This window comes from Ursus americanus, chromosome 2 (genome assembly GCF_024610735.1).
Source record: "Ursus americanus isolate L20-20 chromosome 2, mUrsAme1.1.p, whole genome shotgun sequence".
NCBI lineage: Eukaryota > Metazoa > Chordata > Mammalia > Carnivora > Ursidae > Ursus > Ursus americanus.
The window spans coordinates 6,729,042-6,753,226 of NC_142128.1; the positions used below are offsets into that span (position 1 = coordinate 6,729,042).

Genomic DNA, 24,185 nt, shown 5'->3' on the forward strand with positions numbered 1-24,185 from the left:
TGTGTTGATCCGACGGGGTACCTGCATCCCGATATTTATAACAGCAATGTCCGCAATAGCCAAACTGTAGAAAGAGCTGAGATGCCCATCAACAGACAAATGGATAAAGAAGATGTGGTACATACATACAATGGAATATTATTCAGCCATCAGAAAGGATGAATACTTACCAGTTTGGATTTTAAATATGTTTTTTACTTTATGTTACAGTACAATAGGAAGAATCAAACCATCTAGCAGAGGAAATTCTTTTAGTGGTGGGATTCCCGGAATCATAGTGGAGGTTGGGAAAAGACTGAGTTTCATAACATGGGTAGGGATGGCCCCTCCTTTAAGAGTAAGAAATCACGAGGACGTGAACATGGAACGTGGAGACCTCATTTTCATTTTCCGAGAGAAAGTTTAGGAATGCCAGGTATTGTGGCAACATATTTTCTGTGTGATGACATTTAAAATTAATTGATACAGTTTAATTTCATTCTATTTAATAATAGGTTGTCTGCTGAGATAAGACTATTTCCAGTATGTTCTTTCCTAAGGATAAAAGAGGGCTGTTGGTTCAGCTTTGTGACTACGAAGATGCATAAATAACCTCAGCCTTCTAGAATAATGTTGGCAATATGAATTTAGTGTACACATGCATACTTCTATGGTATAGGTTGTATATATATTTAAATACATGTGCCCAGCAACTATTTTAATCTCTCAGCATAGGTGAGTAGTGAGACTGTGAGCCAGTACTGATATGAGAAGCATTCAGATAGGACTGGGGTTGGAGTGAGAGAATATTCCTCCCTCAGAGAAGATCTCCAGGGACACTCCTTGATCCTGGTCCTACAGGAGGTCGTCACGGGACTGCAGGGTTAGCATCTCATCTGCTAGAAGCCCAGGGACAGGACCACCATGTAAGCCACACTGTGTAGTCTGTCTGGTAGTGGGGCTGTCACTGGATATTGTCACCACCAGGCAGACAACCGTGTAGACTGAGAAGACACTGGTGTAGCCGAGAGTCAGTAGCTGTGGACAGTGCCCTCTGCATGCAATGCAATGTAATGGCAGTAAACATGAGTGGCTTTATTGTTAGCTCCTTCATTTGTGCCAACAGCTGCATGACTCTACCAAGAAGAGGGAAGTTGGAAAGAATCAGAAAAATTCACCCAGCCCACCCTCTGCCTTCTTATGGAGTCATGTGAGTTTAGACACTAGGCCATATCATTCCTTGGGACCAGTGTTGCTGACACATTCACTCACTTGCTTGGCTTCACTTGGGAGTTCATGGAGCATGTCAAATGTTTAGAAACAGGAATTGATTTGTTGCGGTGGTGGTGGCAAAGAAGGAATGGAGGTGGGACTAACCGAGGTCACCCTGCCTTCTGCAATTGGTGCTGATGCATCCAGCTGCAGTAGAGGAAGGATCCAAACACCCAGCTGGGCCTGGCTGAGATGCCTCTGCTGGGTCGCTAAAGCACATGTCCTTTCGTGCAATTTTGTAGGTTTATTTGACTATATAACATAAGATTTGCTGGATTTGTACAGAACATTCAGGACCTGTACTGCCTTAAAGGCTAGCCTCCAGAGAAGATGAGATGCTTAATCCCAATCTCTGGAACATTTTATCATTACTCATTTTATGTTCCAGAACACATATTCTGCTGTCAACTGGAGGTATCTGGACTTTGGAAGGCCCCCTATCAGTTAGCTGAAGCACCTACAGGGCTTGTTGAGCCATTTCTACCTAGCCTCCTTTCCTTATTTGCCCCTATGGGGTTAGCCTTATAGGCTTAGCAGGTTCATGGTTAAAATGGTTTATGTCAGCCTCTTCCCATCCTCTCTTCTTCCACCACTCTGCCATCTCTTAGCAACACCTAAGAGGAAGGATTGCAAGGATCTAGAACCCTCAGTTGTAGGATCCACACATGACACATGAAAGATGGTGGCAGGTAGGCCTGCCATTGGAAGCACCATCTGTAATGGGTTCTTGAGATAGTTGATGCACAGAGTTGGTAAACTAACTTTGTGAGTGACCATCTTGAACAAAATGAGTGTACCTGACGCTGTGTTGAGCAGATGAGTGTCACATGTTGAAGGACCAGATGCTATGAGGGGAAGAATGGTCTGGAAATGGATTGTTTCCTTACTGATTCTTTTATATGGTATCACTTAGGGCACATATGGGTCAGTCCCCCTTCTCTGCAGCTCAAGAGAACCAGAGTGCCTGACAACAGAGACTTGGGTGGAGCTGAAAGCATCTCACTTTTCAGTGAGGCCAGTGGAGCCTTGGACACAGTTTTCAGTGTACAGAAATAAGAATCCTGTTGTTGTTCAAGGCCTCTCTATAAAGGTAGACTTAAGAAGGTCCAGATCCAGAACAATGACAGAGCCAACAAGGAAGGAAGAGCACAGAGGTCTCTGAGCAACTGTATGAGCATTTTGCTGGTAGGCTCTCGGTAACCCTTGGCTCTTGAGTAGGCTGGGAGGCTCCAGCCTACTTGAGTGGATGCAGTTAAGCAAAATCTCATCATTGGAGGAGAGAAACAATTTTTCCTCTTTCCACCAAGAATGAGAATCTCCAGAATCATGGAAGAGTCATTTACTAAATAGGCATGAGTGAATTTCCTGGAGGAAGTCAGCACGAACCTCTCAGGAGTTCTCAAATATTTCTCAAGTATTTCATTCTCAAGTATTCATTCTAGGATTGAGACCATGACACTTTCAGCTGCTCTTAGCTAAACATCATTACATTTTGTGGGTCTCACAGTGGAGGTGGTAAAGCAGATGATGAGTGAATGTAATTATTGCCGTTGAAATTGCTGTAATTATTTCTGGCCCACATGTTACCTCCCTCCCTTGCCTGTCCCAGTTCTGCGTCCATGACGGGCCAGCCCCAGCACTTATTCCATCATCCCTGTGACCTGGTTTTCTCTTTCACTTTATAGATATGGGACCTACACACATGGACTTTTTAAGAAGCTGGGAATTCCTGGGCCAACACCTCTGCCTTTTGTGGGAACTGTTCTGGCCTACCGAAACGTGAGTATTGTTTGAGCTCCCTCTTTTGCTTCTTAAGGTTACAAATCCCACTTTAGTTACATAGTAAAAATATTCCTCCTCAGGAGGTAGTTCTCAGGTTTCCTGACTTTCCAGAAATGGTGTCATAGGTCCCACCCAGCACATGGTGAGATCTACTGCAGGCCTCTATTGTCAGCTGTTAGGAGCCTCAGGGTTTGCCTCAGTGGCAGCCCAGTTCTCCGGCTAATTCAGCAAAGAACTTGATGTTTTAGCTTGTGAGCACTGTGAAGAGGCTTCTGTCTCTGGCACGTGCAGATTCCCAGGAAGGCATCATCGTACTTGGCATTAGGAGAAGAGCATCAAGGATGTCCATGGTAGTGGTCCATTAAGCTGTGTACCCTAGAGTCAGACTTTTTTTGCTCATAGCCCAAGCTCTGGATAGCGTTTTCTTTTTCCAGGATAGCTCTGGAACTTCAGTTTATTGGGCAGCCCAAGATTCACCTTTGGGGAATTTGTACATACTTGAATTCCCTCAAGAACTGGCCAACCCCCTGCAGTTATTTCCATGGCTTAATTCTCCCTTTGCTAATGGCAAAATCTCTTGGGATTTGAGAGGTCGAAGGGGAGCTCTCGGCTTTACTTCTTAACCTTCAGAGGAGGCAGCCTATGGGAGAGTTGAGCAGGGAGGGGGTATAACTGAGGTGAGATGGTGTTTGTCTATTGACTTCAGATTTTTTTTTTTGGTTTGAATAAATTTTATTTTTCTATAGAACCTGTGCAATTTCAATGGAAAAATCACTTTATTATTTGTGCAAACTTATTATTTTAACCTTTAAATGAGTTGTTTGTGTGTTTTGTTTTTCATACGAAGGAAGAACCGCCCTTATAATATCACTAGAAAAGAGGTACTTTGACGAAATTATTAAGAAATTAATATAACTGGAGGTACATGAGTGGCTTAGTTGGTTAAGCATTGGACCTTTGATTTTAGCTCGGGTCCTGATCTCAGGGTCATGGGATGGAGCTCCCGCATCTGTTCTGCACTCAGCAGAGGATCCCTGGGATCCTCCCCTACTGCTTGTGTTCTCTCTTTAAATAAATAAATAAATAAATAAATAAATAAATAAATAAACAAACAAACAAACAAACAAACAAACAAAAAATAAAATCTTTAAGAAAAAAAGAAATTAATGTAACTGAATGGAATGTACGAGCAGACACGTAGACTGATGCTGGTGGAGCCACTGTGGCTCTTCCAGCTCTGATACCTTGTCCTAGGCCCAGCTTCTGGACAGACGGTTAGAAACTCACATCGAGAAGGCCAGTGGGCAGTCTCACATGCAGGCTGCTCTCTCCTGTGGAGTTCCTTTCCCCCAGACCTGAGGCTTGTTTCTCAGATCCCACTTTCCTCCACTGAGACCCTTGGTGTCCAATTATCATCTAAGAACTACTTGGACTTTTCCCTCTGAAAAAGCAATAATTTCCTTTCCACAGTTCCCAAATCAACTCCTTAGTACATGTACCCAAAACCCATATTTCTGGGACCCTGTTTTGCATAGTTAAATCATCAAAATCACAGTTGAAATGTAAGGACAGGAAGGTTGTTTTTTTTTTTTTTTTAAGTGACAGAAGTGAAAACTCATATCAAGTGTTTTAGTTGACTCTGTCCTTTGTGGAGTCGTGGCACCATCCCCTCTTTCTGTGTTGAGGTGGAGGACTGGAAGGCGAGTCCACCTTTTGTCATTCATTCATTCATCTCTCACTTTCTCACTCAACAAACATATCTTAGACTAAAACTGCTAGACTAGAAGAGGCCACTGGTGTCTTAATATCCTAAATCCACTGGAATTTCAGTAGAGCTCATGAGATCAATGAACAGCATGCTGACTGGGCGTTCAGAATGTGCAGGCCATGCTGACTTTCCCTCAGCTTCAGTTTTCCCACGTGGCCCTGGAGGTAATAATTCAGAAGGTTCTGAGATTTAGAGACAACACACGCATAAGAAAAACACATCAGACAGACAGAGATTACGTAGTCTTCACAGATGGGGTAAGTTGTTCAGTATCTGCAATACTTGGACATAATTCAAGAGGGACTTGAAATTCTATTTCAGTAGCTCCTCTGTTTTCTCTTATTTCCGATAAGTCACCTGTGAATAAGAGCTTCCCTCTAACTGCCAGTTAGAGATAGTAAGCCACATTTCTTGTGATCTAAGTCATTCTGGTCCTTGCTAAATGTAGGGCTCAGTACATTTAGATTAGTAATATATTTTGTTTCTTCTTGCAGGGTTTTTGTGATTTTGATGAGAAATGTTTTAGAAAGTATGGAAGAATGTGGGGGTGAGTATTCTGGACATTTCCAATGGATAGCCTTGTTATGATGAGGCCCCTATGGTATGGACAATCTCGGTCAATAACCCCTTGGGATGAAGCCTGCTATAGTAAAGCTTCTGGAGCCTCTGCTTCGTGGGATCACCTGTGTCACCAGGTGTACAGGTCCAAATGCAAATTGGGCCTGGAGGGTATCCTTTATTTATACTCTGGATTAAATATGTCCTTTTGAAAGAAGGGTTGGGGTAAACACAATGGAAAACCATTTCTGCTCACCTTTTCTTACTTTCACTGTAAGTGTGGAGTTTGTTTTGTGAGAAAGACAGTTATCACATGGTTTCACTCATGTGGAACATAAGGAATAGCGTGGAGGACCATAGGGGAAGGGAGGGAAAACAATGGGAAGAAATCAGAGAGGGAGACAAACCGTGAGAGACTCTGGACTCTGGGAACCAAACTGAGGGTTACAGAAGGGAGGGGGTGGGGGGATGAGGTAACCGGGTGATGGGTATTAAACCACAATTGCAACCTAGGAATAAATCCCACTTGATCATGGTGGAAAAAAAATATCAGGCCGAGATTTTTCTTTCAATAGAAGTATTCAATATACAAATGTTTCTTTATTCTATGGACTTGAGGACATGTAGGAAAATTTTAAACCACAGTGTTTCCTGGTGGGCTGATGGACTTGGTGATTTTGTAGTATGGCCTTGGCTGCTTTCAGTGGATGCTCCTGTTCAGTGAGGCCAGAGGTTTGGTGAAGCAGAGGAAGAGGTACAGTGTGGTGCTGGGGTGCTCACAGCCAGTATTATCTCTCCCCACACCTCTTTATCTTCTCTGGTCACGTCCTCAGAAACCGTCGGGCTCTGAGTGGCATGGGCCATATGCAACATGATGGCACAGAAGGAACCCAGATCTCTGGATCACCACTGGTTCAGCTCCACTGACCCTTCCCACATTCAGTATCGGTCAGCTCTGGATGGAGCCAGTGTTACCTTGTGGTCCCCAGTTCTGTCCTTAGTATATGGTTCTCATGCTTGGCTGTGGATAAGAACCACATGGGAGAGCTTGTTAAAAGTGCAGCTTCTTGGGCTCCATGCCCCAGAAACACCGAATCTGGAGGATATAGGGTGGGTCCCAAGAATCTGAAATTAACTTGTAGTGGAAGCTATAATTAGGGTCTTGTGAGATCATGAATGATCTCATGAACCACTGTCCCTTGTCCATCCAGGTGTTTTTGAACAAATATGATGAGACGAGGGGAAATATGATCAGACTGATGGGAGAGCTTGCCTACATGCCACCTCACTAATTTCTATCACTGCTACAACACTAAATGTACATGACTCCCACTGAAACCTTCTGTGTTTTAGAATGCCGTTTAGAGATGCATAGCATTTAGTTCAGTGATTCTTATTCATTTTTATTTATTTATTCATTCATTCATTCATTCATTCATTCATTCATTCATTATATTATGTTCAATTAGCCAACATATAGTACATCATTAGTTTTTGGTGTAGTGTTCAACGATTCATTTTTAGATGTAATCACAAAACTATTTGAAATTCCTCTGTGATGTCAAAGAAAGAATAGGGGACTTGTGGAAAATTTCCATTTTGTTCTAGTATATGCAGATGATTTATAGAGGAAAATACAATGTTAGAGGACAATGTAATTAAACTTAAAGTAACCCTCATGCTGGTGGCCAATTCCCATTAATGTGCCATATTGACAGTCAGGAGGTGAGGCCCGATAGGGATGGATCACATATAAAGAGTCAGCTTTGTGTGAGACATGTGTAAAAGTGGGCGTGCCCTTGTGCTCCGGGATGTCACCTACATGAAGCCCAAGGGACTTACACTTGGGACCCACATATAAGAATAAATACAAGTAATGAAAAGAAAATATGTCTAAAATGAATTATACATGTTCCTCTGTATTTCTTTATTCTCTTTATCCTTTTGTTTCAAATTTTTCTGACCTTGATGTTACCAAGGACCTCTCTTTAATAGTTAAAGTAATATTTCCTTTAAAATGTAACTAGGAAAGAGGAGTGCCTGGGTGGCTCAGTTGGTTAGACGTCTGCCTTCGGCTTAGGTCACAATCTCGGGGTCCTGCAGGGAGCCTGCTTCTCCTTCTCCCTCTGTCTTTCCCCCTGCTTGTGTGCTTTCTCTCTCTCACTGTCATATAAATAAATAAAATCTTTAAAAAAATGTAACTAGGAAGAAATTTTAGAAAATAGGACAAAGGAATCATTCATAATCCTACCATCACTTTTTGAGCATTCCAAGGTTTTTCATTTGCAGACATCTTACATATGTGTGATCAGTGTGTCTACAATTGTCATCTAATATTCTCTCCTATGCATTCATGTGTTTTGTATTTCTTTAAAATTGTAATTTTTCATATCTTAGTGGGTGGACTCTTCCTCATTTTTTTGCTCCTAGATAACTTGCTTGCCTTCAGGTACTCACTAACCTAAGTTTCTTCTTGAAAATATATAAAAATTATTTGAAATGTCTAAAATACAACAAAAATACTTGAAATATTCTAAACCTGCACAAAAATTATGGAAAATGGTCCAGGAAATAGCCACGTACACATCACCTAGAGTTAACAAATGTTCTAATGTTATTTCTTTTTTTTTTCCTAATGTTATTTCTAATCATGATGTCGGATTTTAGATTATAGAACATCAGGATAGAAGTCTGGACTTCCAGGTGTGGCTGCAGCTACACAAACTGTCGTGTTAAATGTAATCAGCTCTGTTTTCCCAACACAGGTTTTATGATGGGCGACAACCCGTGTTGGCTATTACGGATCCAGACATGATCAAAACAGTACTAGTGAAAGAATGTTATTCTGTCTTCACAAACCGGCGGGTAGGCATGGAGTTATTTTAAATTTATTTATTTATTTATTTATTTATTTATTTATTTATTTATTTATAATAATATTTTTATTATATTATGCTAGTCACCATACAGTATATCCCTGGTTTTTTATGTAAAGTTCGATGATTTATTAGTTGCATATAACACCCAGTGCACCATGCAATACGTGCCCTCCTTACTACCCATCACCAGCCTATCCCATTCCCCCACCCCCCTCCCCTCTGAAGCCCTCAGTTTGTTTTTCAGAGTCCATAGTCTCTCATGCTTCATTCCCCCTTCTGATTACCCCCCTTTCTTTATCCCTTTCTTCTCCTACCAATCTTCCTAGTTCTTATGTTCCATAGATGAGAGAAACCATATGATAAATGTCTTTCTCTGCTTGACTTATTTCACTTAGCATTATCTCCTCCAGTGCCGTACTGCAGCAAATGTTGAGAAATCGTTCTTTTTGATAGCTGAGTAATATTCTGTTGTATATATGGACCACAACTTCTAATCCAGTCATCTGTTGAAGGGCATCTCAGCTCCTTCCACTATTTAGCTATTTAGCTATTTATTTATTTATTTATTTATTTATTTATTTATTTATAAAACTTTCATTTTGACACAATTAGAGTTTCACAGGAAGTTGTCACAGGAGGTCCCATGTCATATGGTCCTCAAGCTCTTTCCCCTAAGGTAATATCCTGCATAACTATAGTATAGTATGGAATCAGAAATTGATGTTGGGGGGCGCCTGGGTAGCGCAGTCGTTGAGCGTCTGCCTTCGGCTCGGGGCGCGATCCCAGCGTTCTGGGATCGAGCCCCACGTCAGGCTCCTCCGCTAGGAGCCTGCTTCTTGCTCTCCCACTCCCCTGCTTGTGTTCCCTCTCTCTCGCTGGCTGTCTCTGTCAAATAAATAAAAAATCTTAAAAAAAAAAAAAGTCATCAATGTCTTTAAGAAAAAAAAAAAAGAAATTGATGTTGGTTCTAGCCACAGAACTTATTCAGATTTCAACAGTTTTATGTGCACTCGTTTGTGTGTGTATGTGTGCATGTGTGTGTTGCTTTCTTCCTTTTTTAAAAATTTTTTACTATGTTATGTTAGTCACCATACAGTACATCATTAGTTTTTGATGCAGTGTTCCATGATTCATTGTTTGCATATGACACCCAGTGCACCATGCAATACGTGCCCTCCTTAATACCCATCACAGGCCTATCCCAATCCCCCACCTCCCCTCTGAAGCTCTCAGTTTGTTTCCCAGAGTCCATAGACTCTCGTGGTTCATTCCCCCTTCTGTTTACCCCCCATTCATTCTTCCCTTCCTTCTCCTACTGATCTCCCTGCTATTCCTTATGTTCCACAAATGAGTGAAACCATATGATAATTGTCTTTCTCTGCTTGACTTATTTCACTTAGCATTATCTCCTCCAGTCCCGTCCATGTTGCTGCAAATGTTGTGAAATTGTTCTTTTTGATGGCTGAGTAATATTCCATTGTATATATGGACCACATCTTCTTAATTCAGTCATCTGTTGAAGGGTATCCCAGCTCTTTCCACAATTTAGCTATTGTGGACAATGCTGCTATGAACATTGGGGTGCATATGGCCCTTCTCTTCACTACGGCTGTATCTTTGGGGTAAATACCCAGTAGTTCAATTCCTGGATCATAGAGTAGCTCAATTTTTAACTTTTTAAGAGATCTCCACTCTGTTTTCCACAGTGGCTGTACCAACTTGCATTCCCACCAACAGTGTAAGAGGGTTCCCCTTTCTCCACATCCTCTCCAACATTTGTTGTTTCCTGCCTTGTCCATTTTTGCCATTCTAACTGGTGTAAGGTGGTATCTCAATGTGGTTTTGATTTGAATTTCCCTGATGGCTAATGATTTTGAACATTTTTTTCATGTGTCTGTTAGCCATTTGTATGTCTTCATTAGAAAAGTGTCTGTTCATATCTTCTGCCCATTTTTTGATTTGATTATTTGTTTCTCATGTATTGAGTTTGAGAAGTTCTTTATAGATCTTGGATACCAGCCTTTGATCTGTAGTTTCATTTGCAAATACCTTCTCCCATTCTGTGGGTTGCCTCTTTGTTTTGATGACTGCTTCCTTTGCTGTGCAGAAACTTTTTATCTTGATGATGTCCCAATAGTTCATTTTTTTCTTTTGTTTCCCTTGCCTTTGGAGACGTGTCATGAAAGTACTTGCTGTGGCCGATGTCAAAGAGGTTACAGCCTATGTTCTCCTCTCTGATTTTGATGAATTCCTGTCTCACATGGATTGCTTTCTGAACATTTATCTTACATGTAGATTTGTGTATCCATCACCCCAATCATATTACAGAGCTGTTCCATCACCAAAAGTTTCTGGCTTACTATTCTTTTGTAGGCACGTTGTATGACTTGTCTTTTTGTTGTAGCAGGGTCTTCAGCAGAGCAAACATTTTAATTTTGATAAGGCCACTTTAACATTTTTTTCCTTTTACGGGTTGTGAGTTTGGCATCAAGTTTGAAAAATCTTTACCTAGTCCTAAGTCCCAAGGATTTTCTCAAAGTAGTTCATTTTATGTTTTACATTTAAGTATATAGTTTTATACTTAAGAGTGGTTTGGTCGGTTGTGTCTGCCTTTAGCTCAGGTCATGATCCCAGAGTTCCTGGATGGAGCCCTGCATCTGGCTCTCTGCTCAGCAGGGAGTCTGCCTCTGCTTCTCCCCCAGGTCATGCTCTCTCTTGCTCTCTCTCTCAAATAAATAAACAAGTAAATAAATACATAAATAAATAAATAATCTTTAAAAAATTTGGTGAGTAATTTATGCCCATTTAACAAGTTTTCCAAACTGTGGAGACCTACAAAACTTATGTAGGGCAAAATATGTTTTGCTTTGACTCTAGTCTTTTGGTCCTGTGGGATTTATGAAAAATGCCATCACTATGTCTGAAGATGAACAATGGAAGAGAATACGAACATTGCTGTCTCCAACTTTCACCAGCGGAAAGCTCAAGGAGGTAAGAAAAGAACAGGACTTTTTTTTTTTTTAAGATTTATTTATTTATTTATTTGACAGGATAGAGACAGCCAGCGAGAGAGGGAACACAAGCAGGGGGAGTGGGAGAGGAAGAAGCAGGCTCCTAGCGAAGGAGCCTGATGTGGGGCTCGATCCCATAACGCCGGGATCACGCCCTGAGCCGAAGGCAGACGCTTAACCGCTGTGCCACCCAGGTGCCCTAAGAACAGGACTTTTAATTAAGAAGTTAAGTCAGGGGCGCCTGGGTGGCACAGCGGTTAAGCGTCTGCCTTCGGCTCAGGGCGTGATCCCGGCGTTATGGGATCGAGCCCCACATCAGGCTCCTTCGCTAGGAGCCTGCTTCTTCCTCTCCCACTCCCCCTGCTTGTGTTCCCTCTCTCGCTGGCTGTCTCTATCTCTGTCGAATAAATAAATAAAAAATCTTTAAAAAAAAAAAAAAGAAGTTAAGTCATATTCCTGGGGACAAATAGAAAATAAGATCATAGTCCATGGCTAAGTGGTACTCTAATGTATTTGGGCTTCCTAAAAATGGTCTTTTATTTTCATGTTCTGGAAGGGACATGATAAAATTTGTTATTAAATGTCCCTTACTGCTCCATGCTTGTGAAAGTTATGTCATCCTAGGACTTGATTCTCAGATTTAACTTCAGGTGGTGTTGTATTTTGTGTGTAGATGTTCCCCATCATTGGCCAGTATGGAGATGTGTTGGTGAGGAACCTGAGGAAGGAGGCAGAGAAAGGCAAACCTATCAACTTGAAAGAGTAAGTAGTAGTGCAGCTGCTGGGATTCTAATTCTGTCACGACACTTTGCAGCTGCTGCCACAGAGCCAAATTCCCACTGTTGAGTTACTCCAGTGAACAAGTTGAGGTAGGTCTATGGTGTTACAACTCCAGTGGGCCAGCCAAGAAGACGTAGCTCGCCTAAAAAGGCAGGGCAGCCAGGAGAGAAAGGGTCTTCTTTTGTGTGCATGAGTTGGGATTTATTTATTTGCTTAATCATTGCCTTGGACATTCTAGAAGACAAAAATACATTGTTTGAAAAGTAGGGGCGCCTGGGTGGCACAGCGGTTGAGCGTCTGCCGTCGGCTCAGGGCGTGATCCCGGCGTTATGGGATCGAGCCCCACATCAGGCTCCTCTGCTATAAGCCTGCTTCTTCCTCTCCCACTCCCCCTGCTTGTGTTCCCTCTCTCGCTGGCTGTCTCTATCTCTGTCGAATAAATAAATAAAATCTTTAAAAAAAAAAAAAAAAAAGAAAAGAAAAAACAAGAGCGTAGAGAATATGGAATAGTGGGAGGGGAAAGTACTTGGTACATCTTCCTGGGCACTGGGTGCGGCACAAAAGTTACCACATGGAACTTGGAACAACTTAAACCCCTTCCTGATTTTGTTGAGGATATTAGCAAAATAATAAATATTAACTTTTATAACCATTTGTCCATCTTTCAAACTCAAAAGGGAGAAGGCCCTACACAGGGAATGGGTAGGGTGATAGATAGATAGATAGATAGATAGATAGATAGATAGATAGATAGATAGATAGATGATAGATTTTTTTTGGCCTAAATTGGGATATATTTTAACTATGCAGGATGAACAGAGGTACATTGGGACTGTCCTGGGAAAACTAGTGGTATGTGGTAGCTATGTCATCCCCTATTTCAATTTTGGATTGATTTAATATATATGTTTTAACTAGGAACATTCTTTGTTCTTACATTTTCCAAAAATGAGTATGCCCTCAGGGTAAGAAAGAGTGGGTCTTTCATGAAGGAGACTTAGCAGGGGTGTAGAGAAGAAGGAATGATGTTTCTGGCAACACAGAATATGGTGTTGGTGTTCTGTAATGTACTGTTGAGGAATCAGCTCTGAGTGTAGATACTGTGGTGAGAGAAGATCCAGATCAATTTCACCTTTCTTGACTCCCTGAGGAAGGGTTAATTAGTCCAGCATCTGTCCTGCTCAGACACAGTGCTTATCCACCTTCTACTGCCCATACTCAAAACACACTACTGTAATTTGTCAGACTTTGGGTCTCTATTCCTCCATGACTGAGCTCCTTGAACTCAGAAGTGTGTCTAACTTGCCCTAGTGTCCCCATCACCCCAGCACGCAGCCAGGTGCATCAGTGGCACCTCATGAGCACCTCATCAGTGAGTGTGATGGCATATAGACTCTTCAGATGATCCAGCAGGCGGTTCTGAAAGCGTGGCTCTTGTCTTGCCCGAGCATGGGCATCTACATGCACTTCTTGCTGCAGGTGTTGGATAAGGATTATAAAGAGGTGCTGATCTTAATTATCCATGTCTTTGTTTCTCTCACAGCATTTTTGGGGCCTACAGCATGGATGTGATTACCAGCACATCATTTGGAGTGAACATTGATTCCCTCAACAACCCACAAGATCCCTTTGTGGAAAATGCCAAGAAGATCTTAAAATTTGATTTCCCTGATCCATTTTTACTCTCTTTAAGTATGTACACTAGTGTTTTTTTCTTTTTCTCCTCCCTTCCTTTTTTCTTCCCTTCCTTCCTTTCCCCCTCACCTCCCCCCTTCCACTTTTCTTTCTTTGTCAAATTTATATAATTTTTATTTTTTAAAAGATTTTATTTATTTGTCAGAGAGAGAGCACAAGCAGGGGGAGTGGCAGGCAGAGCAGACAGAGGGAGAAGCCGGATCCCCGCTGAACAAGGAGCCAATACAGGACTCGATCCCAGGACCCTCAGATCATGACCTGACCCAAAGTCAGATGCTTAACCAGACTGAGCTACCCAGGTGTCCCAACCCTTCTACTTTTCTGCAACAATTTTACTGAGATATACTTTCACATAACATGTAAGTCCCCCCTTTAAAATGTAGTATTCAATTTGTATGGCCTCAGTGTTCATCAACAAAAATTTTAATGTTGATGATGTACAATGTATGTATTTTTCCTTTTATTTCTGTGCTTTCGGTGTCAGATCTTAGAATTCACTGAGAAATCTGAGATCATGAAAATTTATCCCTTGGTTTTCTCTAAGGGTTATAAAGTTTGACTTTTAGATTTCGGTCTTTGCTCTATTTTGAATTTATTTTTATATGTTGTATTAGGTAAGAGTCCAACTTCACTTTTTTTTGCATAGTACTGTTCTCTTGTCCCAGTACCATTGACTAATTTTTCTTCATTGAATGGCTTTCAAAACCTTATCAAAAGCAGTTGACCATGAACACCTGGGTATCATTTTGGACTCTAAATTCAATTCCATTGATCTATATGTCTATCCTTATGCCTGTACCACATTGTCTTGACTATTATAGCTTCATGTTAAGATTTGAAACTGGAAGTCTGAAGTCTACAACTTTATCCTTTTTTTTTTTTTTTCAAGATCGTTTTGACTATTCTGGGTCCCTTACAAGTCCATATGGATTTTAAATTCAGTATGTCAATTTCTACAAAGAAGCCAGCTAGGATTCTAAGAAACGCATTAATTTGTAGATCAGTTTGACGAATACTGCCATCTTGACAATGTTAAGTTGTAACCCATGATCATTGAATGTGTTTTCATTTACATAGATCTTCTTTAATTTATTTATTTAAAAAGTTTTTTAAAGGAATGCCTGGGTGGATCAGTCCGTTAGGTGCCTGCCTTCGGCTCGGGTCATGATCCCCGGGTCCTGGGATTGAGCCCTGCATCGGGCTCCCTGCTGAGCATGGGAGCCTGCTTCTTCCTCTCCCACTCCTCCTGCTTGTGCACTTGCTCTCTCTCTCTCCCATCTCTGTCAAATAAATAATAAAATCTTTTTTAAAAAGTTTTAAAAAATTTTTTAACTTCAATTCAATTAACACATAGTGTATTATTAATTTCAGAGATAGAATTTAGTGATTCATCAATTGCATATAACACCCAGTACTCACTACATCAAGTGTCCTCCTTAATGCCTGTCACCCAGTTACCCCATCCCCATACCCACCTCCCCTCCAGCAACCCTCAGTTTGTTTCCTATAGTTAAAAGTCTCTTATGGTTTGTCTTCCTCTCTGTTTTTGTCTTATTTTATTTCAACAATATTTGTGGGTTTTAGAGTATAAGTTTTGTACTTCTTTTGTTAAAGCTATTCTTAAGTATTCTGTTCTTCTTGGTGTTATTATAAATGGAATTATACTCCTAATTTTGATTTTGGATTTCTTATTGCAGAGTATAGGAAGATAACTGATTTTGTATGTTGATTTCGTATCCTGAAACCCTGGTAAACTGATTTATTAGTTCCAGTAGACTTTTAATGCATTCCTTCAGGTTTTTTAGGTACAACATCATGTTATCTGATAGTAAAGATGCTTTTGCTTCTTTATTTCCTCTATGAATAGCTTTTGGGGTTTTTGTTTGTTTGTTTGTTTGCTTTTGCCTACCTTTCCTGGCTAGAACTTCTAGTATAATGTTGAATAGAAGTAGCGATAGAGACATCCTTGTTTTGTTTTTTCTTAGGGGGAAGTGTCCAGTCTACATCTGTTAAGTGTGGTATTAGCTATGAGTTTTTTGTAGATGGCCTTTATCAGGCTGAGGGTATTCCTATCTGTTTCTTGTTTGTTGAGTGTTTTTATTACTAAATGGTGTTAGATTTTTGTCAAATACTTTCTCTGCCTGTATTGAGATGACCACGTGTTGTTTTTGTTGTTGTTGCTATACTATATTATATAACCCTGCATCGCTGGGTTAAACTCCTCTTAGTTATGGTATATCCTTCTTTGATATGTTGGTAGGTTTATTTTGCTTTATAAGATGATATGTCATAAGGTATATTGGTCTGCAGTTTTCTTTTTCTGTGATATCTTTGTCTGGTTTTAGTATCAAGGGTAATAGTGGCCTCATAGGATGAGTTTGGAAGTGTTCATACCTCTTCTATTTGTTGGAAGAATTGGTGTTGATTCTACTTTAAATATTTGCTGGAACTTACTTGTGAAACCATTCGGAGCTGAGCTGCTTTTTTTTGGGTCCTTTTTACTACTAACTCAATCTTTTTACTTGTCTTTCAGGTTGCCTAGGTTTGGTTTTTTTGTTAAGATTTTACTTACTTTTTTGAGAGAGAGAGCACATGCACACAAGCAGGGGAGAAGGAAAGCAGGCTCCTGCTGAGTAGGGAGCCCGACACAGGGCTCAATCCCAGAACCCTAGGATCATGACCCGAGCCAAAGGCAGCCATTCAACTGACTGAGCCATCCAGGCACCCCGTTTGTTTTGTTTTGTTTTTTTTAAAGATTTTATTTATTTATTTGACAGAGAGAGAGACAGCCAGCGAGAGAGGGAACACAAGCAGGGGGAGTGGGAGAGGAAGAAGCAGGCTCCTAGCAGAGGAGCCTGATGTGGGGCTCGATCCTGTAACGCCAGAATCACGCCCTGAGCCGAAGGCAGACGCTCAATCGCTGTGCCACCCAGGCGCCCCTGTTTTTTTTTTTTTTTTAATGTCACTTTCTAGTTTGTGTTTTCTAGGATTTCTCCGTTTCATCTAAGTTATCTAATTTGTTAACATACAGTTGTTCATGGTATACCTTTATAGTCTTTTTTATTTTTGTAATGTCAGTAGAAACCTCACCTTTCATTTCTGATGATAGTAATTTGAATCATTTCTCCTTTTTGTTTGGTCAATCTATCTAAAGATCTTTTGAAAGAATCAGGTTTGCTTTCATTGATTTTTCTATTGTTTTTATTCTCTATTTCGTACATTTCTGCTCTTGTCTCTATCATGTGTTTCCTTCTTCTTGCTTTGGATTTAGTTTGCTCTTGTTTTTCATCATGCTTATGACAGAAAGTTGGGTCATTGATTTGAGATCTTGGCTTATTATTATTATTAAATATTTTACTTTTTAAGTTATCTCTACACCCAATAGGGGGCTTTAACTCACAACCCCAAGATCAGGAGTGGCACATTCCTGAGCCAGATAGTTGCCCCAGGATCTTGGTTCTTTTAAATGTAGACATATAGGGGCGCCTGGGTGGCACAGCGGTTAAGCGCCTGCCTTCGGCTCAGGGCGTGATCCCGGCATTATGGGATCGAGCCCCACATCAGGCTCCTCTGCTGGGAGCCTGCTTCTTCCTCTCCCACTCCCCCTGCTTGTGTTCCCTCTCTCGCTGGCTATCTCTGTTAAATAAATAAATAAAATCTTTAAAAAAAAATAAAAAATAAAAAATAAAAATAAATGTAGACATATATAATGATAAATTTCTTTCTAGTCACTGCTTTTGCTATATCCCCTGAGCCTTTGTATATGGTTTCTTCATTTTTGTAATCTCCAAGTAATTCCTAAGTGCCTTTTGATTTCTTCTTTGACCACTGTCTATATAGGACTATAAGGTTTAATTTCCACATATTTGTGGAATCCAATGTTGTTTGTATTCCCAATTTCTAATTTTATGCCGTTGAAGGGCATGCTATGTACTATGTGCATCCTGACAGCACTTTCTCAAACAGCATGATAATTAAAGTAGCATATTATGGTCTGGTATATCCAGAGTCTCTAGTCCAAAAATAAAAGGCTAAGAGATCCAGGAATGTAATCCTGTTCCTTTAGTTACCTAAAGATGTGGATGGGGACACTGATCTCACTGCCCTAGCGGTGGCCCGTACTTGTGACTTGCCCTGGCTCAGCCATTGGCTTGAAATTTCAAGAAAAGGTGATAGAGGTAGTGACTCCTAGTTTCAATGACTCCTGGTGTCTTTTACTTTTCTAATTGGCAGACCAGATTATAATTGCTCTGGGTAAATTTTACATTTTCACTGTGTCTTCCATTGTTCTTTTTCCTTACAGTACTCTTTCCATTCCTTACCCCAATTTTTGAAAGATTAAATATCTGGCTATTTCCCAAGAAAGTTACTGATTTTTTCACAAAATCTGTAAAAAGGATGAAGGAAAGTCGCCTCAAAGATAAACAAAAGGTAAATCTGTGGTGGTTACATGTGCACGTTCCCTTCTGATCTTTTATTGAGTTGTATTCGTCTCATGTGTGCACTTCTATGTGTGTTTTTACAGTATGTAGAGGACTGTAGGGTTTAGAGCAGGAGACTTCTAACATTTTAGAGGGAATGAAGAAGGTAGAGGTCAGGAAAGGAGATAAGAAAAAGAGTCAGAGAGTCAATGTTTAAAATTTAATAGTAAGCATGGAACCTAATATGTCACTGCATAAAATTTCTCTTCAATAAATTATCAAAGGTAAAACTTACTGTGTAAGAATCATTTTTCTGATTATAATTTCCCCAGATGTTAGATTGGCAAAGAATCCCTTCAGTTCTAAGCCTCTTATTTTACACATTTTCCAGGGGAAGGTTCTATGAGGCATCTGGGGGAGTATAGTCTGTGTTAAATTTGAGGCCTGTCATAGTCTGGAGTGGGCAGGAGTCCTCTTGGGCACTGAGGCTGCAAGCTGGCTAAGCCAGCTTCACCTTCCTGAGGGCTGGCAGCCAGCACAAGGATGTGTGTAGGACAGGGAGACAGAGCTGGGTACCCCAGAATGTCACTGAAAACTGTGCAGAGTTCTGGGAGGGTGGGGCATTGGAAGATGCTGACACAGAAGCTGCCTGTGGACTCTGCAGTGGTTAGGGGATTGGTCTATATGGCCATTCATTAAGAATTAAGTCTAGAGGGGCACCTGGGTGGCTCAGTCTTTAAGCGTCCGCCTTCAGCTCAGGTCATGATCCCAGGGTCCTGGGATCGAGCCCCACATCAGGCTCCCTGCTCAGCAAGAAGCCTGCTTCTCCCTCTTCCACTCCCCCTGCTTGTGTTCCCTCTCTCGCTGTGTCTCTCTCTGTCAAATAAATAAAATCTTAAAAAAAAAATAATAAGTCTGGAGAAAAAAAGGACTGAAGTCAGGAACTTTCTCCTGAGTTAGCAAGCATGATAGGAGAGGGAGTATACAACACTTTGGTCAGAAAGCTGTGTTCAAAATCCAGAGAAACTCAGGATCAAAGGAGCAAGAACCAAAAAGCAGTAGGACACAATACTGGATTCCTGTCAGGAAAACATCCGGCTGCAAGATTTGTAGCTGGATGTTTTTGTCACTGACAAGTCAGACTTCTGGACTTAAAGGGACCATATTCTCATTTAAAAAGTTAAGTCCTGCATTCCTAATTTATTTCTGACTTCACAAGTGATGTTTTATTGTTGAAATTATTCTTTCTGCTTGCAGCACCGAGTGGATTTTCTCCAACTGATGATTAACTCCCAGAATTCCAAGGAAATGAATACCCACAAAGGTAAGTAAGGAGAGGTTCAGAGAGCCAGTGGAGGGGAGTTTCTGATGAAGGGGGTGGTTCTGAGATGTGGAGGAAGATTTTTAGCAGATGGAATTTCTGCAAATTGAAGAAAGACATGTGTTCGGATACAAATGATAGTGGAAGCACTTTCCAGAAGCACCCAGCCATAAGTTTGTTCAAAGCCTGAAGGGCAAACATAGACAAGGCAATCAGTGGTTCCTGGATCACCTACATCAGAACCTCTGGGGAGCTTGTTTCCCATGTCAATCCTCTGGCCTAATCCAGACCCAGTGAATTTGAACCTGGAAATTCACACCAAGGCTTCATCACCTCAGAAAGCACATGGCCCTAGTGCTGGTGACCTGGACACTTGGTTAAGACTGTATTCGCTGGTTTCATGTACTGTAAAGTTTTACTTTGCATTTTGTAATTAAGAAGTAGCTGGCTCAAGATGACTTTTTGACTGTGAAATACTATGTTTCTCTTCAAACTTTTACCTACTACTTTTATTGTCCATGGATGGTATTTGACTGAACCATTATTAGTATGGCGTCTCCAAAATGGTGACTTTCTAATCCCATTAATTCTTCCATGTTGATGAGTGATCATCCATTGTTAGGGAGCTTTTCATTCTCTCTCTGCAATTTATTTATTTATGTTAGTATGATTTCATATATTACTAATTTAGTCTCTTACATCATTCTTTATTTTATTAAAGATTTTATTTATTTATTTGAGAGACAGAGAGAGAAAGAGCACAAGTGGGGTGAAGGACAGAGGGAGAAGCAAACTCCCTGCTCAGCAAAGAGCCCAACTCGGGGCTCGATCTCAGGACCTGAGCCAAAGGCAGCCACTTAACCAGCTGAGCCAGCGCCCCATCATTCTTTATTTAGATCCTCAATTATCTCAGATTTGTCTTCTGGCAGCCCTTTCAAGTGGGCTCCTGTGTTATTATTTTTTTTCTTTCTTCCTCTTTTTTTATGTTTTCAATAGACTTTATTTTTTATAGAAGTTTTAGGTTCATTGCAAAAGTTAGTGAAAGACACAAAGATTTCCCATACTCCCCTGCCTCACCTACACACAATATCCCCCACTATCAAAATCCCTCACAATGTGGTACATTTATTACAATCAATGTCCCTCCAATGACACATTATTACCACCCAAAATCCATAGTTTACATTACAGTTCACCCTTGGTGTTGTACATTCTATGGGTTTTGACAAAGGTATAATGATATCTATCCACCATTACATAACGGAGTATTCTGTATCTTTTCCCATATTATTTTCTGAGCATTTGCTTGCATTCTAGTGTGAGACATTCCAGGTTTCTCTTCTGTTTCCCCTGATGAGCCTCAGAATCAGCCATTCCTCCAGAAGCTTTGTTTCCTTTTAGTAAGAAATGGTATTTAGAAACCAGAATCTGGGATGTAGGAGTGCTCGCTGCTACAGAGTTTCTTTGCTTCTATTTCCTCTCAGTGGGCCAAGTTAAGAATGTCAAATATATTTACACAGGACTGATAAACATAAACATTTCTATATCTATCCATCACCAGTGATGTAATTATGGTATCTTTGTCTGAAAAAAAAAGGAGCCTTGATTTATAGTTTGCTTCTATGACAGAAATATTCCCATCATGGTTAATTTCAGGTTAAATATTGTTTGACAACCATCTCCCAAAATTCTTGAATATTTAACAATTGATTCTAGAGAATAAGGATGGGTTTACTCCATCACACCACTAAAATATATGTATACCTATGTATACATCTACTTCTATCTATCTATCTGTCTGTCTATCTATCTAGTTCTACTAATTCTGTGATGAAGAAAATATTCTATATATGGCCAGTTCAATACAGAACCACTACACACACATGGTTAGTTGAACACTTGATATGTGGCTAGTGTCACTGAAGAACTAAATCTTATATTGTTTTAAATGTAATTAATTAACATTTAAATATATATAGGCACATCTGGTAAGTGGCTACCATACCAGACAGCAGAGCTATGAAATTTGATTATTATGGGGTTCATGGCAATTGGGGGAAAGACTTTGATAGTTGAATTTATCCAAGCAGCATCACAGAAAGTATGACTGGGAAATCAGAATTCTGTAGACCTTTCTTACACTCACTTTGTCTTTTTTAGTTGTGAATTTCATGTCTGTGGCAAGTACCATGTTAATTTCAGTGCTCTAAGTATTATCTAATCCAGTTATGATCAAATAGATTAGAGCATGACCATGCTTAGTTTCTACTACAAGAAAATCAAAAGGGAGGCCAACTTATATTCAGAGTGGGGCCATTTACTAAGGAAGGTGACATTCAGGCCATGATTGAATAAGCACTGCTAGTTCCACTTACTGGATTCTGTTTGTCTATAATTCATGCTGGCCAATGTCCTCTTATTTATCATTGTTTCTTTTGCTGTTTTATGCAGTTGATTAGACTAACATCATTCACCACTCTTCTAACATTTTTTCTGTATCATAGTTTCTATACATATCTGAGATCATCCATGTGAAGAATGTGCCTCAGGTCTTCTCTTACCTGAAACCTCTCAAGGGTATAATCCATGTTTCTCAAGCTAGGTTGTGCACACAAATCACCACATCTCAGGAAGCTCAGATTTTTATTCGATAGTTCTAGGGTAAGATTTGAGAGTCTGCATTTCTAATAAGATCTCAGGTGCTGCAGATGCTGCTGGTCCATGTGCCTCACTTTGAGTAGCAAGAGTTTATCTATAGCTCAATATTATCTACTTAAATTCCTGCAAATAATGTTTAGATGAAAAATCATTCAATTTTCCTGATAATTAATCCTTACCATTGCATACTCTCTCAAAAAATTTAAGCTGTATTTTAGATGGAAGAAATTATATTTTTCCTGAGGGAGGATGCTAGCCCATGTAACTTAGGGCAGAAGTACTTTTACGGTTCTCCAAAGGATGATACTTATAACTCTGTGTATGTTAGACAGAAATGCCATCTTCTGAAATTACCCACCTGTGCTGGTGGGGAGGGTGGCATAATCAGTAACAGGTGTCCAAGAAGAGTATGGACCTTCAGAATAACCAGATCAGGACAACTTTTTTCCTCTTTCTGGCTCTACAAGATAGACATTAGAGTGAAACCACTCCCACTTTGATTCTGAATTGCTTTTACATTTTCCACCAGGGATTTGGGGGTTTCAAATGGATTTGTCACCATCTAATCTGTGATGTTTTATATTCACCTGCTTTAGCTAAAATGTCTTTCCTCTCCTTTTAGCTCTGTCTGATCTGGAGCTCGTGGCCCAATCTATTATCTTTATTTTTGCTGGCTATGAGACCACTAGTACTTCTCTTTCCCTGCTTATGTATGAATTGGCCACTCACCCTGATGTCCAGCAGAAACTGCAGGAGGAGATTGATGCCACTTTCCCCAATAAGGTGAGCTGGTCATACTGGAAGAGGGAGTCAGGATAGGCTCAGTTATGCCTCAGTAATAGATTAGCCCTCAAATCTAGCAGGTTTTCACAGCAAATGTTTACTTCTAACCCACGTGTGCGTGTCCAACATGGGTATAGGAGAGGATGGGAGTGAGTCTCTGCTCCACACAGTTACTTGGGTATACAGGGTAAAGAGGTTCCACTTTCTTCACCTGCAATATCTGGAACTTAGGGATTTACTGTTGACTGGGTAACAAGAAACTAGGGTGTTGCTCACTTGCTTTTCCAATATTTGGCCCTGAACTGACATACATCTATCTCCTCAGTTTACAGCCCATTTACAAAGTGGTTTCCCCGAAGATCACATGGGCTGGGAAATATGGGGGTCTATGTGGGTGTTGGGTGAGCAGAGAGTGTCACTCACCCTATGAAGTGTCAATTCTAATTGTCTCCGTGTAACAAGTAACGAAACTGAGCTACAGAGAGACAACATAACATTCTTAGACTCATATATAACTAGTGGTGAAGAAGCCAAGCAAGGAGCCAGGGTGCCAGGATCCTTACCGAACTCTTAACCTGTACAATGTTGGCTCTTAAATATAACAACGAGTGATAGGCACATATTGCCCACACTGTTTTCTGACCTCTGCCTAAACTGGAGTTCCCAACTTAAGAAGAGACCTGGCCTCTGTGGCTGGAGTGACTTATTTGGAAACCCCAGACCAACAATGAGGAGACCTTTCCAGCAACAGAGGGTGGGACTGAGATTAGGATTCTGATCCCCTTCACAATATTCCCTAGAACTGAAATTGTGTTCCCTCAATTGGTGTCATCCAATCCCACCCTTCTTTGCCCTATTTAGGTTGAAAGGAATCAGTGGCACCCCCAAATTACTTATATTTTATATAATAGTATTCCTTTCCAAATAGTATATATATAATTGAAGAGCTAGGAAGCGGGATATTTCAACTAAAAGAATTTATGTGGATAGGGGATATTTTGTGTTGCACGTTCTTCCATCGTACAGATGTGAGGGCCCTGTTTTGAAAGGAAACAGTGACTTCAACGTATTTCACTTAAGATTAAGGGTCATAGTATATTAGTCACTTTTGTTCATATGAGGAAGAAAAACCACCACTTGGTAGTGGGAAGGATGTCAGGCCCTGTTTAGAGGATTGTCCCAGCAGTCTCTTCTAATTGTTACTGTTGCATACAAGTCAGTGGGCCATTGAGCAGGTCAAAGGACATGGTAGACATTAAAATGCTTATAAATGCCTGT

The 24,185-nt window shown here is 40.5% G+C and overlaps 1 protein-coding gene across 1 annotated transcript in view; it reads left to right on the top strand.

Moving 5' to 3' along the window:
• LOC123777260 (cytochrome P450 3A12-like) overlaps positions 1 to 24,185 on the top strand; it is a 33,356-nt gene that overhangs the window by 4,985 nt on the left and 4,186 nt on the right. The window contains exons 2-10 of the mRNA XM_045773797.2: positions 2,937 to 3,030; positions 5,296 to 5,348; positions 8,125 to 8,224; positions 11,116 to 11,229; positions 11,923 to 12,011; positions 13,573 to 13,721; positions 18,028 to 18,155; positions 19,403 to 19,469; positions 22,747 to 22,907. Of these exons, the coding sequence (XP_045629753.2) occupies positions 2,937 to 3,030; positions 5,296 to 5,348; positions 8,125 to 8,224; positions 11,116 to 11,229; positions 11,923 to 12,011; positions 13,573 to 13,721; positions 18,028 to 18,155; positions 19,403 to 19,469; positions 22,747 to 22,907 (955 nt within the window). The remainder of the gene's footprint in view (positions 1 to 2,936; positions 3,031 to 5,295; positions 5,349 to 8,124; positions 8,225 to 11,115; positions 11,230 to 11,922; positions 12,012 to 13,572; positions 13,722 to 18,027; positions 18,156 to 19,402; positions 19,470 to 22,746; positions 22,908 to 24,185) is intronic.